The 15,684-nt window shown below is 46.1% G+C and overlaps 5 protein-coding genes across 5 annotated transcripts; 1 reads left to right on the top strand and 4 right to left on the bottom strand.

The window, feature by feature from the left end:
* Positions 1-12: 12 nt before the first annotated feature.
* FPRO_09804 (uncharacterized protein) lies at positions 13-2,054 on the bottom strand (the record flags this gene model as incomplete). Its single annotated transcript, XM_031233234.1, has 2 exons — positions 13-1,124; positions 1,175-2,054. 2 exons carry the CDS (start codon positions 2,052-2,054, stop codon positions 13-15), a joined length of 1,992 nt encoding a protein of 663 aa, XP_031083092.1.
* A 3,443-nt stretch (positions 2,055-5,497) lies between these two features.
* On the top strand, positions 5,498-6,100 carry FPRO_09803 (uncharacterized protein; the record flags this gene model as incomplete). Its single annotated transcript, XM_031233233.1, has 1 exon — positions 5,498-6,100. The coding sequence occupies one exon, from the start codon at positions 5,498-5,500 to the stop codon at positions 6,098-6,100; it is 603 nt and encodes a 200-aa protein (XP_031083091.1).
* Positions 6,101-7,150: 1,050 nt separating this feature from the next.
* FPRO_09802 (uncharacterized protein) lies at positions 7,151-8,166 on the bottom strand (the record flags this gene model as incomplete). The annotated part of the gene is made up of 4 exons (XM_031233232.1): positions 7,151-7,722; positions 7,783-7,894; positions 7,947-8,024; positions 8,077-8,166. The coding sequence occupies 4 exons, from the start codon at positions 8,164-8,166 to the stop codon at positions 7,151-7,153; spliced, it is 852 nt and encodes a 283-aa protein (XP_031083090.1).
* A 4,081-nt stretch (positions 8,167-12,247) lies between these two features.
* On the bottom strand, positions 12,248-13,297 carry FPRO_09801 (uncharacterized protein; the record flags this gene model as incomplete). Its single annotated transcript, XM_031233231.1, has 1 exon — positions 12,248-13,297. The coding sequence occupies one exon, from the start codon at positions 13,295-13,297 to the stop codon at positions 12,248-12,250; it is 1,050 nt and encodes a 349-aa protein (XP_031083089.1).
* A 750-nt stretch (positions 13,298-14,047) lies between these two features.
* FPRO_09800 (uncharacterized protein) lies at positions 14,048-15,406 on the bottom strand (the record flags this gene model as incomplete). Its single annotated transcript, XM_031233230.1, has 3 exons — positions 14,048-14,973; positions 15,024-15,162; positions 15,212-15,406. 3 exons carry the CDS (start codon positions 15,404-15,406, stop codon positions 14,048-14,050), a joined length of 1,260 nt encoding a protein of 419 aa, XP_031083088.1.
* Between the last annotated feature and the right edge of the window lie 278 nt (positions 15,407-15,684).

Genomic DNA, 15,684 nt, shown 5'->3' with positions numbered 1-15,684 from the left:
GACCCGAAAGTCTCACGCTCCCCGAACAAAGACTGGCATCTGAGCCAAAGGACAGTCAACAGTGACTGTTGCTCCGGATTCATAAGACTCATTACCGTTGAAAGAAGACCATTTCTCTCCATTTGAGAGCTTTGGTAGGTAGACTTCCGTCTTGGTTTGACCCGGTTTTAATACAGGACAGACCAGATACTTGTCACCATAGAGGTATTGAGTCGAAATTTCCCAGGACTTCTTATCGTCAGGGAACTCATAGAACAGAGGTCGCATGACTGGTGTTCCCTTTTCATGTGCTTCCTTCATAAGCTTTCGGGTGTACGGTCGGAGGTCCTCTCTAATCTTGATATACTTGACACAGATATCATAAACTTGAGGGCCATAAGACCAGACCTCGTTAGGCGCTCCACTGCGACATGTCGCACCGCCAGTCGTCCCTTGCTGTGGTTGTTGAGGTTCACGATCACCATGAAGTCTCATAACAGGGCAGAATGCGCCCCACTGGAACCACCGCACAAAGAGCTCTCTGAAGCCTTCATCATTGGGATCGCCTCCATGAAATCCGCCGATATCTGTGGTCCACCAGGGGATGCCTGACAGACCCATGTTGAGGCCTGCGCATAGCTGATTGTGGAAGCTAGACCATGAAGAAGCAATATCTCCGCTCCACACAAGAGCTCCGTACTTTTGGCTGCCAGCCCAAGCACAGCGAAGGAGATTGACAATGTTCTTCTGACCCGCTGCTTCCTGGCCTTCATAAAAGGCCTGAGCATAGTTGACGGGATAGATATTTCCAATCGTCCCGTTGGAGCCTAGCCAGTATCGATAGTTGTCAAAGTCGTATGCTGCATATTCTGGTTCCGCTTCATCGAGCCAGAACGTCTTGATGCCTTTGGAGTAGTAGTTCTTGTTTACTGTATCCCATATATATTTCCTTGCGTCTGGGTTTGTGGTGTCAATATGTACCGTTTGGCCCTGGAAGTCGAGGCCGATACGGACACCTCTATCAGTTCGGATCAAATATCCATGCTCCAGCATGTACTGGTAATTTTCAGCTGTTTTATCCACAGTTGGCCAGATAGAAACCATGAGCTCGATCCCGAGATCCGTGAGCTCCTTCACCATGGCATCTGATCGTCGTTAGCAAGCTTTTTCTTCGGTGCCTTCTGCTGATACTCACCGGGATCAGGCCAGTAATCTGAATCGAATTTCCAATCTCCTTGCTTGGGCCAGTGGAAGAAATCGATAACTATTAGATCAATCGGAATTTCGCGACGCTTGTATTCCCTGGCTACCTCGAGAAGCTCCTCTTGTGTCTGGTATCGGAGCTTACACTGCCAAAAACCTAGACCATACTCAGGCATTATGGGAACTTTTCCAGTAGCATCTGCGTAAGCTTCAACGATCTCTGCTGGCGTATCCCCTGCGACAATCCAATAGTCAAGGATTTGAGTTGAGAATGCTTCGAAGCTCATGATGTTCTTGCCAAATACAGCTCTTCCTATCGCGGGGTTGTTCCACAACAGTCCATATCCAAGGGAGGACACAGCAAAGGGAACGCTTGCTTGAGAGTTGCGGTGTGCAAGCTCAAGATCGAGTCCTTTCAGATCAAGCCAAGGCTGTTGATACTGACCCATTCCAAAGATCTTCTCCTCTGGACTGACACTCTCAAGACGCATTGTCAGATGATAGTTGTCTGTTCCCAGGATACCCTTGAACTCGCGAGCCTCCACTTCCAGAGCACTGCATTTTGGATCGAGAAGATCCCGTCTATGACGAGAGTACTCTTCCAGAATCAACTTCCCGTCCGCTTTCTCAATGATTAATTTGCCTTGGCGGGAGATGCGGGCTTTGATGTTGCCATTCTTGATGGATGCAAACTCGTCAGAAATAGAGATTTCTGGCGTCACTTCTGTAAGTTTCTGAAGGGCCCAATCCTGCGTTGGCATCACGGCGGCTTTGGTCGCCCTCACACGGAATGCATTCGGACCCCATGGCTCAATCCAGAGTTCCTCAGCATCGTATTTGTAGCGGAGGCGAGTCTTGTCGTTGATGAACATGATGATTTCCAGCCTTCAGATGGCAGGGCAATGAATGATACTGCCTTGGGATGAGAGTGAGAGGGAAAAGAATTAGACCAATTCTATGTTTCACAAAATCTATGAGTTTCTAGTTCTTATTCTGCTGTCGTGTAATAAGTATCTCAGTTGATGATCTTCATGTCGTGTAAGCCAATCGTTTCCCCGCCGGAGTAATGCAAGTCCTCCAGTCGGGCATCAAATCGAAAATCCAATGACAGCATTCGTGAGGGAAACCACAGGCTAAGCATCCCCCGCCGGACCTATTTGTTCGTTTCGTTAGTTAGTTTTAGTGTCATACACTCTGTGCTATGTTACGTATTGTCGCATTCTGACGATTAACTAATGAAGGCTAGAGAGGCTAGAAAGCTTGGGGTATTTATCCTAAATGGCAGAATGACTTAGGTAAATTCAGTATGATTTAGTGTAGATTTGATGAACCTTTAGACTAATATTCGGCACTTGACTTTTTCCTGTTTTTATCGAATTATGCTGCGATGTCGTGCCTGTATACCACTGAGACATGAAGAGTGAGTCCGCTGAGCGCGGTCACGTAAACGCATCAACGATTCTGGTGGATGGAATGAATTATAGTCCTTGGATAAGAAGATACTGGCGTTATTGAGTAATAGAATAGTGGTATCGGATATGGATAATAAGGCAAAATGGTATCACATCTTACAGCAAATCCCAGAACTGGAGTAAAAAGGCCTCCTTGAGAGGTATTCCTTTTTCGAGCTAAAACATATTAGTACTTGACGTTCAAAGTTGAGGGGCACTTTTATAAGTTAGTTGGAATGCCTTCGCGAGTCTCCCGCTGGTTCCTCTAGGAAATGCCTTGTGGTAATCAGGTACCTAGGGTAAGGGACAATGACGTTGCCCATAATTTGCCATGGCCTTCAGGACTGTATTTATTTGAATGATTGAGACAAGAGACATATCACTACATGATGAAACATAAAATAACACATGAACACTGTGAACATGAATGTCCAGCACAAAAGTACATGCTCCCAGTTGTATCCGTGTATTTGTCCTTAACTGGGACAGGCTGGCGTGATGCCATGGAAATAGAGTGAGAAGCGTGAAGTTGCTCAATCTCAGGGAAATATTTACTGAATCTCTTGGATGATGCTTGACCTAGGATGGTATCGATAGTGTTGTGTATAGACTAGATATTGCTCTCCGCCATATCGTAACCTCTTTCAGACTTTAGTGTTACATGTTGACATTCGCAATACCACTCGGTTTGACGCTTTCATTTGACATCGGACTGTTCTAATGCGTGCTGTAATCTCAAATATGTCAAATAAAGTGATGAAAAGGGAAGAGTGTATAGGGATAGGAGAGACCACAGGAAATAGTTTAATGAAATTCCAGCGACCCCTTACAGGGATATTACTGGAAATCCTCGAGGGTAGATATAACCACCAGTTATAAGCACAGTTGATGGTGCCTCACTATTAGCAACGAAACCATGAGCCGCATTCACCGCCTGGCGACAAGGAACCGGGTCGATATTCCGGCAAACCCTAAGCCAAGTGGTAACCCCCAACTTACGGGGAAGACAGTCGCATTCCGAGGATTCCTACATGGCTGATCAAAGACAATAGAGACACCCCTGAGGAGGAATATGTCATTACTTGACGTTACAAAGAAAAGCAGAGACACGCTGAGGGATTCAAGAGAAGCTACGATGAGTAGTCCAACTGAAATGATTCGATGTACTTGATATGTATATTTAACACAGACCTGTAGGTACCTCATAGTCTACATAAGAAGAGTTCTTGAGCCTTTCCTGGGATGCTGTATAAGGTCTGAGGCATAGAGGAAATCCAGTGATGGTCGTCAAACTGAAGGTATTCATGCCAAGGTATCGATAGTGATTAGAAGAATGAGGTAGGTTAAGGATAACTTAGGTAAATTTAGGATAGCTTCAGCAAACTTAGGGCAGGTTTAGTAAATTGAGGATAGATTTAGGGGAGCCTTATGATCACGTTACCCAGTTCAAGGTCTAGAGTGTTTTCTCTTGTCAGGAGCAACGATCGAGAGGCTCTGGCAACACCATATAAGACAGATCAAAGTTGTCTGCTAACAAACGCCGAGCTGTCCGTCAGCTGAGGGAAACCCCCGGTTGACATTCTTCTAATAGCCTAGCCAACAGAAGCTTGCCTTCTAATGGAATGGCGACAAGGGCTGTTCTCTTTGTCTTCAAAAAAGTCTAATTTAGAACATCGTCGAAGCATTGGAGGCAGTGTCGCGCCCTCAGGAGGTCGAGCCTGTTGCCAAATTATAATTGCGGACAAATCCTATGCTTGGTTGGATGTTTGTCATGAATCTAGATAGTGAGAGTTTGAGGCCGAGGATATGAGAGAGCCGCCCAAAAGAGGATGAAAGATGCCATGGCAAAGATGGGTAGCCTCAGGGGTGAGGTAGAGCACAAGTCGAGCGAGCGCATTAAGAAGTAGTAGTCAAAGTTAAAGCAAGGAACTTTTGAGGTATGAAATGATCACGAGAGCATCATAAGAATAGCGCATCAGGCTTTATAAGAGCACCAAAGATGAATCTACCAATGATAAGCCTTTCTGTTTGTTCAGTGTAGACTCTTCTTTTTTGGTCTTACTTTTGACTGTTCCCAGAGACCCAGAAACTAAGTTCCAGGTCTTCTCTACCTCCGTGATTCACACTCATGATGGATTTGTCTGCAACTGTTGACATTGTCCGTAACCACCTTCGTGGCAACCTGGTCAATGACAGCATCGGTTGGCTGAAACGGCGCGAGGAAACCGGCAACGTATGTTGTCGGGGATGTTACTGAAGGTAGAAAGTTTTATTACTTGAGTTACAACCATCCACAGTGGGATTTCAACGAGGAAATGATGAATTTGTATTCTGGCAGTGACAGTGTTGCTGTAGCGCTGGTGGCATATTGCCAGATCCCGATGATGTCTGTTGGTGGTCAATAGGGTGCTGATAGATTGGACTTTTTTTTCAGCTGCATTGCCTGAGACCCTAAGATATCGTTGTCTGCTTCGTTGTATTGAGTCACAGCTACTTGACGCTGCTTGATTCACAACCATTGACGCTCCTTGTCACTGCACTGCATGAAAACTCCTGCATCTCCAGCTTGCAGTGTCCAAGCCTATTCTACAAAAGTCCAAATACATGTGGATGAAGCCACTCTTCGAAGTTTCTTCTCTTCTTTCTCTTTTTCTCGATCATCACACTCTTTACGCGTCAACCCATCACTAAAGTTCATCATTCAAACAGCACTTTATCGTTGCTTAACTTGACTGGTAACTTGCACTGTTATCAAATCAAGGTTATCAGTTCATCTGCAAGAACTCCTGTATTCGGTTCGTCCAAGCTTGTCCCTGCAATGTCCGTCGTATAAGGAAGCTAACCATGACAGAAAATCTCTCGGCATGTCTTCCACCCCAGAAGCTGGAGTGCGCATCACTCTTTACCGGGCCCCTTCCGATCCCCACGATATCTTGAGGGCCAAAGATGAAATCATTGCCAAGTTGACAGCGCGCGTCGCCCAGCTGAATGCAGACAAGGAAGACATTCAAGCTCAAATCGTGCAAAGGGACAAGGAAACCGCCATACTACAGAATTTTATCCATGAACAAGCCATTGGCATCCGCGATCTCAATTCTAAGATCGGTCGGCAAGAGAAACAATTCAAAGATCTCATTTATGAGCAAAATGTCTCCCATAACACCATCGATGACAAAACGCATGAGATTGATGGGTTGAAGGCCCAGATCTCGAAACAGGAAAGGGAGCTCGAGGACCAGAGCCGAGAGAATGAGTATTTAGAGACTCAAATAATCATCTTTCAGAGGATCATCGACGAGGATAATATCTCGACAAGTTCTGACTCTTCTGGCTCGGATTACGACTTGATGGATCTCTCGAGCGATGAAGAGGAAGAAGAGCAGGACTTCGATCCAGGCAATTACATCTCTTCCACTACAGACAAAAATGTCTTGGAAAACTTCAGTGGCGGATATCGAGTCAGATAAGGATGAGGCGATGGGTTACAACTAAGATGAACTCCACCAGCACAGTAAGTATCTCCAAAGCTCAATCAATCTTCTTTTCCTAGCTGATATGTCTCAGTTTTACCGCCTGGATTCTTCCAAAAGACTTTCTGTATTAATTATTGGACAATTATTAATAAGATATCGGTCTTATGCTTTGGTACTTGGGGATTAAAGACACTGGTGATCTGGGACAAGAGGGGTTTTGTATAATGTGAATTGGAATACAGGTACTCGGCCCAAACAATAAACCCATACTCTAAGTAGTCTCTGCTATTCTCATTCGTGGTCTTGTCATGGATTGTGAGAATGTTGTCCGTATTTGGTGAGAGTATGATATACAGCATCAATTTACACGACGATACCAGCCAGCCTCACCCACAAGACAGAAGACGAATTTGTTAACGCGGTCTTTGGTGAATATGAAGTACTTCCAGGCGCTTCGCAATCATGTCTTCCTGATTAAAAGGGTGCAGAGAATTCAACAATTGCCCAGAGACCTGTGCCAAACACTTCACCCTCAAATCATTAAGGAAGCTATAGATGGAAAAGTCGGAATTATATGTCTGTACTTCTCTCAGGCCGTACTAAATGGAATTGAAACGGACAGTAGACTATTTGAATCTCAAATCGTGAATATTGCCATTGCATGATTGATGTCGATATGTGCTCTTGGACGGTCACGGCGTGGACAATGCTACATACCATACTACGGACCACGCCACGGCGGTATCTTGCAAAGTATAACATGGAAACTTCACGAATTGATACAGTAGAATAGTTTCAACTTCTCAAATCCGTGAACCTATTGTCTATCGCTAGCTGTAAGAGAGAAGGCTTGTCTCTGATAACAAATTGTCTGTCCCCTTTTTCCTATACCGCATGATTAATCCGTCGAACGTGATGATTGTCGGCCATTATACCACTTGTCTCTGTGCTCTTGCACACGCCAGTATGCAGTATATACCTTCTTAATAGAGTCTACCATCTTCATACCCGCATAGCTCTCAATTCTTTTGGCTGCCGTACAGTTTAATTGTCATCAGGTTCCACTCCCACGGCCAATTTGAGGTGTTCGATTTCCTTCTGTTGCTTCGCGATCGTGTCAGACATTTGGGCGATCAAAACACTGAAGTGTGGTTTGCTATCGTCTGGGCCGTGCTGGTAGGCCAAGCTCTTATCGAGCTCTTCTCCGCAACGAGTGAGAACGGCGTCGACAATGCCTTGGCACTCCTGTCGCAGTGTCTTCACACCATACACGCCGACCAAGATGAACCACCGTTCGTAGGTGATGCTCATCCATTTGGGCTCGTTGTTGATGGCATCAAACATCTCCTTGCTGAGCTGATGCTTGATAGGCTTTTCATCAGATCTGCCCGTGTGCTGGAAAGCACCGCTGACAAGCAAGCCACGTAGACCTTCGCCGACTTTTGGCGGCATGTCTGGACTATGCTTGTTGAACAGACGAGTGAGTCTGATGGCACTCTGGTAGTCCAGTTGGTTTGAATAGGAACCCCTAGGTAGGTCCTGGACAGCCAGTCGAGCAGTCTGAACAGAACGGGGCCAGGAGGGCTGAAGTCCGTTGACAACGTCTGCGTACCATCCTATTTAACCAGGGGTCAGATAAATGGATCGTCTCAAAAAGACAAGCGAGGGGTTCTTACTCGAGATCATCGCTTCGTTCCTTTCCCCGTGAGTCGGATGCTTCGCGCTGAGGGTTGCACCATGAACTCTTTCATAGTGTCGGCGCAGGGATCCTTCGTCATGATATTCGCTCTACTCTTATCAGCCTTCGGGTTAAATACGATGATTTGAGGGTAAGACCTACAGAGTTGCAAATGATTCCGCTGATATCCTCGCGCCATCGACACCAGACCTCTCCAGGCACGAGTTGGAGAGATCCATCCTGTACTGATTAGTTTCATTATGTGTATAAGTGAGAGGGAGTGATCACGAACCTTGAAGTCAAGCGGTGGTAGCTTCTCATCAGGACGACCACCAGTCATTGAGGTGTACAGCTCGTAGTCTTGTGTGTCTTTGAAACCCATCGTGATATACTGGCGCTACAAAACTGTTGAACTGCCGCTATGTGAGACGAAAGACTGTAAGGTAGCCACAGATAAAGTGAGAGCAAAGCGTGTTCGTATGATCAGGCAATCTGACCAAGATGAAGCAAAGCAAAGGATAAGATGGATGAAGGGAAGATCTGTGAGGCGATGCTTGTTCCAGTGAAGGCAAAGTGCTTTTGTGTAATCAAGTTATCTTGATTTCTAAGAAATAATGCGAAGCTACAGCGAAGTCAAGTGAAGATTAAACGCGGTGATGCTTGCTCAGATGAGGGTTGGTTGGTTGGCTGATGAAGAAGTTGGTTGAAGGAAGAAAGGTTGGAAGAAGCGATCTGGTGAGGAATTTATAGGCGGGATGACTGAATTGTCTGTGTCTTGAGTCTTGAGTCTTTAGGATCCTTAGGGTACTGCGGTTCAGGAATTCAGTGATGGGCCAGACACTTTTGATCCGTGAGTCACTGTTGATTAAATGAACATTGACAACACGTCGATTGAAGTGACCCAGGCTGACTGATATGCTTCCTCTCCTCTTTTCACATCTTTAAGCTATGGATCTAGGGGCCTTCATTGTTCTTCTACCTTGAGACTTTGACGACCACACTCGGAGACAAAGGCTGGATGTACTGTACTCTCAATATACCTTTTAGAATCATGCTTCAACCAAGAATACCATTGCCTTCGAGATTTCAGGGGCTTTGAAATCCAAAACAGCACCGAGGGTTGCCTTTTGTCTTCTCTAATCTCATGGACTAATAGATACCACCCCTACTTTTCACAGTGAGCTTCCTGATATAATATTCAGGACAGTAAAAGAGGAGTGATGATATCGTCTACTTGCTCGGTATTAGTTGTATGAGGTCGCAAGTGCATTGGCTGGGCGATTTATTGAACATGTTTGGGTACAGACAATTATCCCAGTCTGTCCCCATAGAAGAGACTGAATAATGGTATACAAACCAGCGCCTAGACACAGATGCTCATATATAGATACTCTAATTGCCATCTCGTTCTGGAAGCGAGATTCTGAAACAATATTAATGAGGAGACTCTTTCATAATGTCTATATTGATTCCCTGTAATGTACGGAGTATAAAGATAGGGGAACCGTACAGGGACATCTTCATATTACCGGGTTTACAGACAACAAGAGCTTAATGAAGTTGTCTGGGCCATGTACCATGATCTTTTACGTATTACGAAGGACTTCTATAAAGAGGATTATTTTACAGATTGAAGGAATCATTCTCGGTTTAGCATCTCCTCCTAAAATAAGACTGCCAGAAATTCATTATCTGCATTGTCTGCATTGTCTGCATTGTCTGCATTATCTGTAACCTACCTATAACATTACTCTATGCTTGTACTTTATAAGGTCAATTGAGACCAATGGTACGGCCACAATCAGCCCCGATGTAAAGGAACAATGATAAGTTATACTCAGTGCAACTTCAGATCATAATGAAAAAGCCATGCGGACCTTGGGTTATATGGTTAGAAACCATGATGGTTCCCAGCAACCTGGAGTTCACTAAGAAGGGTCTGTCTTAACAACTGACAGCCGAGTACAATATCTATTTCATGAACAGGGTCATTCACGGACGCGAAGTGCTTCTTGCTTATGATATCTCGCATATATGCTGCGACAATAGTCTTCCATCTCAAGAAGATGATATAGGCAACCCTTGTTTCCGCGAGATTCACAGTGATTACCATTACGCCTTTCTTCTTTTTCAATTGCACTGGCCGCTCATATCAGTGCTGGCATGTATAGAAGAGAGAATACGAACCCTGATAGCACTGTGGCCCGAAAGTTTCGTATTGACTCTCACGAGATTTTCTGCCCTCCTGAATGAGATACGGAAGGATATTGTGAACGAGACTTCACGCTCAGAGTGGAGAAGAGAGGAGATTGAAGTACCCTATGTATGTTTATTCGCCCTCACCTACTGTCTGTATTCCATATTCCTTGCATCTAGTGTCGCTCCTGTAATACCTGAACCTTCGTTCCAATATCTGTATATAGCACACTGCAGCCAAACTACCCCCGCGAATCTCGTAGGTCCTGCTACCATTACCGCTGTGATTCAGACACTCAGCGGCTATCTTAGGTTTTGTGTGTAAGGGTAGAGGAAATTTCATAGACCATGCATTCGGCGTTGATAATAGTTCCATAGAACTCTAGATAATCATTGATGTCGATGATGGGGTGAAGATTCAGATCGATGACTCGCTACTCGCGAAGGAGTACACCAGGGATCGAATAATGCCCCTCATATTCAATTCACTCCACGCAAGAGTCTCACGGACAGCTTTGTCCCAGGCTTATAGGAGAAGAGTTAGAAACAAGCAGGTGCTGTTGACGATGCCCTGGATCTGAGGATCGAAAACAGGGAAAACAGGAGTCCAGCCGTCGTTCCCGTTAAAGGAAATACCAGCGAGTCTTTCGAGCATTTCAACGCAGAATTGTCGGAGGTCAGGACTCTTAATTAGGTCATGGATGTCTCAGAGGGTGGTGTTCTCGAGTGCTGGATATACGTCGGCATGAGTGAAACGATACAGGTTGACACTTCCAGGGGAGATTTTACAAGCCGCAAAAAGTTTCTGGCGCAGCTTCCTCTGGATTTGGCACCCCTCAACCTTGAAATGGCCGCCGTCACCAATTTTTTTTGATCCAGAGAAACTTCAGGGTGAAAAGAAAAGGGTCTTCAAGCCCGACATGGAACACATAGGGAGATTAAGGTAAACTAATCATAAGCCTGCCTAAGTTTATCCTAAATTTATTCAAGTTATCCTAAACTCGCAAAACTCGGTTTATCGTTCAGGGACCAAGGTCTTGAGCTCTCTGAACTTCACTGGCCTACTTCTGTGTTTGGCCCGTCCATCAGCCAGACGATGCATCTCTTGAATCATTCTTCAGTCGAATTGCCAATTCGAAACCCGTGACCATAATACAGACCTCAAGCATCTGAAAAAGGAAGTCAAAGTCAAGAATTAGGGTGAGGGATATGAATGATGAAGCTCAGGGCTAGTCTTAGGACCCTATCTGCTGATATGTTCTACTTTCAAGGAGGACGTTTGTAAGTAGAGACTTACGTCCGTCCAGGGAGGCAATCACACGAGATATTTGAGGACTAGATGATCTACTTCAGGAGAACGGCCATCTTGGAAGCAGCTTCAATATACCAGTAAAGTCTACGGTAATACTGGCTTGTCACTGCGACAACTGACGACAGCCTGCGTCTTGAGCGGGATTATTTGAAGAATGGCAAAAGACTCCGTGGTTTCTCTGGCAGCAAGGTATCAGTTGAGTTAGCTGTATGTATCACGGAACTGAGCTCCATCGATGGTGGATATAAGAAGCGCAATTCTGACATTTGTGCGTGAGTCGCCTGGCCAAATACCTATGGTACTACATGTATATCTATTGAGAACTTGCTTTCTTCAAGTATGCTTGTATGAACATTTGATTTCAACGTGGCGAAACATATCGCCTCTGACTGATGCGCATACACGCGTGCGAAAGTCGTTGACGGTCGTTTACACTATGCCTCCCCTTTTTCCCATCCTCGTCCCGCTCTTCTGACGCTATCATACAACCCAAACTCGCAAGTAGTTCCTCCACTCTGTTCATGGAGTCACCCACCTCTAACCAGTAGTGAGGGTAGAGAGATGGGTACCTCAGCGCCATGCGAAACCACAAGCGGCTCAAAATGAGTCTGGGCAAGCCTCCTTCATGGCTGATGGCCTTCACTGGGAGCTCAGCAGGTTTCTTCCACTCTGAGCGAGGCTCACCATACCACAGCGTTTCTTGAAACGCAAATGTGTGACCCGCATTGAATATTCTTTATTTTGGCAATATTTGTAGAGGAAAGCGAGGTTCCATGGTATGTTGCGAAAAGGGATGTCATCGGTCTGAGCTTCTGCCATGGTCTCAGTCATTCAATCTTGAGTCCAACAGATTGCACTCCCAAGTCACGAAATTGCGATGCTGCCGTCTTCTTGGCCAACGAGGGGGAGTCGTTCTTCAGTAGTCGAAGCCTTTTCTGTCCGTCTTGTTACGGAGTCAGTCCGACTGACCAGTCGTCCGCTTGAACTCAAAGCCGATCTGCTTCATGGCTGGATGGTCTGGTAAGTTGTACCAGACCTGGAAGGTGACGGCGAGAATACATTTATCTGTTCTCTTGTAAAGCTCGTCGACTCGGACACGGCCTTCAGTCAATGGGTGTCTCTGCGCCCATGACTGAATGGCGCGTAATGCTTGCCAGCCGCCATTGGCGATTTGAATTGACAGAACGACATCAGCTGTCTGTTCGCCTAAGGTTTGGCAAGGAGCTGGTATCAGGTATAAGTTTCTATTCTGCCGTATGGGTTGCAATAACAGAGACGGTCCATGGTCTCTAGGGTGTCGAATGAAATGGGGCAGAGAATCCAGCTCTGTTTCCCAAGATTCATTCATGGTAAAACTCTTTGTTGCCAAACGGCTATAGAGCTGTGATGTGGATAAGGCATGCCCATTTTCATGAGCGTGCTTCAGTTCTCGTACAAGATTGCTACTGAAGCCGCGTGCGCAACCAAGACCATCATCGCAGTCTCTTCCCCCCGAGGCGTAGGCGTAGATCAATTCTTTATGATGGCCTATGTAACCGCCGATCTCAATAGGACAGCAGCAGTCGAGAAGAATTAAGACGTTGGCGTCCCAAGGATCTATCTTGTCATGTCTTAGTGAAGGGAAGACGAACTTTTGGTCTTCCCCTCCATGGCCGATGTAGTGGAGGATAGCTATACAATCCTCGCCCATTCTATTGAATAGAGCTTTGAGAGCTGATGTCAGTGTTGCTTGCGGGTTGTTGTCTTGTTTCCGGATCACGAGACCGACAGTATCGTAACCATACGTGTCTTTGAAGATATCTCGGACTTGTTCGCTGGTGCTTTCGACATGAGGGTGACTGTCCTTGTCTGACTCGAAGCATACACACAGCGCCCGGACTCTTCTAGGTTTGACCTCCGCAAGATCTTCTTGGCTGTACAAGAAACAGGCTTTGATGACCGCGGCGCTGAACTCCTCTGAAGTCATCGGCCTCGAGGGCATCGACTCAATACCTGGAACGGCCATGGCTTGTCTGATGCAATATGATGGAGAAAAGGATTAGTGAGGAAGAGATGAGGCAAGACTCTGATGCAAAATCCTTTCTCAATTTGACTTTGTGTTTGCCTTTGACTTCCTCAATTCAGGCAAAAACATATTCGTGATACATGCTTCGCTACTCGTTGAGCCGGGCGGAGATGGAGGATAAGGTTATCAGTAACTTATCGCCTGAGTTTGTTCGGCAAAGCTCTAGAAAAATCATCACGATCGAGTAAAACCCAATTTCTGGTCGCCTCTATACTGAGCATAGGAGGGAAAGTTATTCGTCCTGAAAAATTATTGGGAGCTGATGTACAGTGAACGCATCTTGCTTATCTTTACAAGAGTTATACGGCAGCCGATAAAGATGTAACCCAATCACAGCTTATCGCGGGGAACAGGGGGCAGTGAACAAAGCGAACATACTCCAAGTAAGCGTGAGGTACATCTCAATTAAATATGGCAGTGGATGTTTAAAAGGGCCAATATGAGACTCTCTCCTGAGAAGTATACGAAAAAGCTTTAAGCAAAAAAGGATAGCTGAATACCAGTCCTGCTTGAAGTTTAAGGATACATACAGGATAGCGCTCATCAGGGCGAGAAAAGGTCAAGCATGATGCGCAGCATGTCAAATTGCTTAAATGCAAAACTAAAATATCATCTTCTTTAGTATATATATTATCCTTAGTGACCCGTCGCCCCATCTGTATATGTTGACCAATAAACATCGCTTTATCTTTATATCTTTGCCTTTGGGCTAGGTTTTGCCCGGGGAGCAGGCTTGCCTATGTGCTTCTGAAATTCTTCCGAAACGGTCGTCTTCTCTTCTTTAGACTTCTTCGCCCACTCTTCAAACTGGCGCTCATCTGCCCACCACCTCTCCAGCTCAGCCTTGATCCAGTCTGCCGCGGCACTTGCACACAAGCGAGGATCTTCCATGGGAACCAAATGGCCATTCTTCTCTCCGACAACCTTCTTGACACGACCCTTGGCTTCGCCACCGCTGCCCCCGATACCTGTTCCTGTGAGGGCCATCTTCTCGTCTATAAGTTCTGGTGGAGAAACATCACTCTTGCCACCGAAGACATAGAGGACGCTAGGGCGGACGTTGGGAAGTCGCTCAACAGTATTAGGTCCCTCAGGACGATAGACGGGATATGTTGACCATCGGCGGTTGAGGCTGGCATCAAGATCGGGGGTGTGTTCAGGGTGAATCACATCCTTACCCTCAGCATCGTAAGCCGGCCAACTTGGGCGTAGGAAGGTGAAAATTTCTTGGTGCTTTGTCGTGGTTAAAGTCACGCTCTGTTCACCAGCCACGTCCCTGATACCAAAGTCGATCCATCGCTGTAGTACACGAGGGTCCCAAGACTTGTAGAACGGGCTGCGGCTAAAAGATGCCACTGCTTCGTCGCGCGATGGCCAGACTTCACGACGGTGCATACTAGCTGCCGCAGGACCAGCGCTTCTAGCGCCAGGCGTGGAGGCAAAGTGAGAGATGACTGGGTCGAGTAGCACAAGCGATGTAAATACTCGAGGATGGAGAAGGGCAACGTTAGTAAGAGCGTTTGCCCCAAAGGAGTGGCCCATTGCCATTATCGGTGGCTGAGGGCGGAATGTGTTTATCATGTGGAGAATATCACGAGCATAGTCGAGCCAGCTTGCTGAGAAGATGTTATCATTGTTGGATGGTAAGAGAGAGGGTGAGTCTTACGATCATTGCCAAGTGCGTCTTGGTTTATAAGGCCGCTTTTGCCTTGCCATGCAGTATCTGCTATCCAGATACTTCGAATTCGGATACCTCGGCGTTTTGATTCATGGTAGAACTCCTCCCAAAGGGGTTCATATAGTTCCTATAGAGTTCAGTAAATGTGTTTGTATGAACAGTATTGATGTGCTTACCTTGGGAAATCCATTGGCATGTCCTCCGACGATATTCACGTCACCTTTCTGAGGGTTCTGGTTATCTTTGGGTGTATATTGCTTTACGTGAAGGTATAGCTTCTCATCTTGAGAATGAGCTGTAGCGCGGGCGTATTCTCGAATATGTGATGCTTCAATTGTATGCTCTTGAATGGTGAACGGAAAGGATGTCATCGTGGCGAGTGTCTTGAAACCTCAGCTGGCGCACTCAATTCCAAATTCTAGTAGGTAGAGTACAGCTATATCAGGGATGGGATTGGAGAGCTGAAGTTATATACAGGCACACGAAACGAGGTTGAATTACGAGCCGGCCTCGGTAACGTCTGTGGGGCGCACGGGAGTTGTGGGGGTGGGGGATACCTCGGTACCTGCGGCCGGGAAGTGGTCGCCGCCGATCTCTCTTTATTCTAGCATCATCACCCGCCAACACCAAAAACATCATCGTGAATTTT

Source organism: Fusarium proliferatum, assembly GCF_900067095.1.
Source record: "Fusarium proliferatum ET1 genome assembly, contig: FPRO_scaffold006, whole genome shotgun sequence".
In the NCBI taxonomy this organism is placed as follows: domain Eukaryota; kingdom Fungi; phylum Ascomycota; class Sordariomycetes; order Hypocreales; family Nectriaceae; genus Fusarium; species Fusarium proliferatum.
This window is presented reverse-complemented; position numbering and strand designations above follow the sequence as displayed.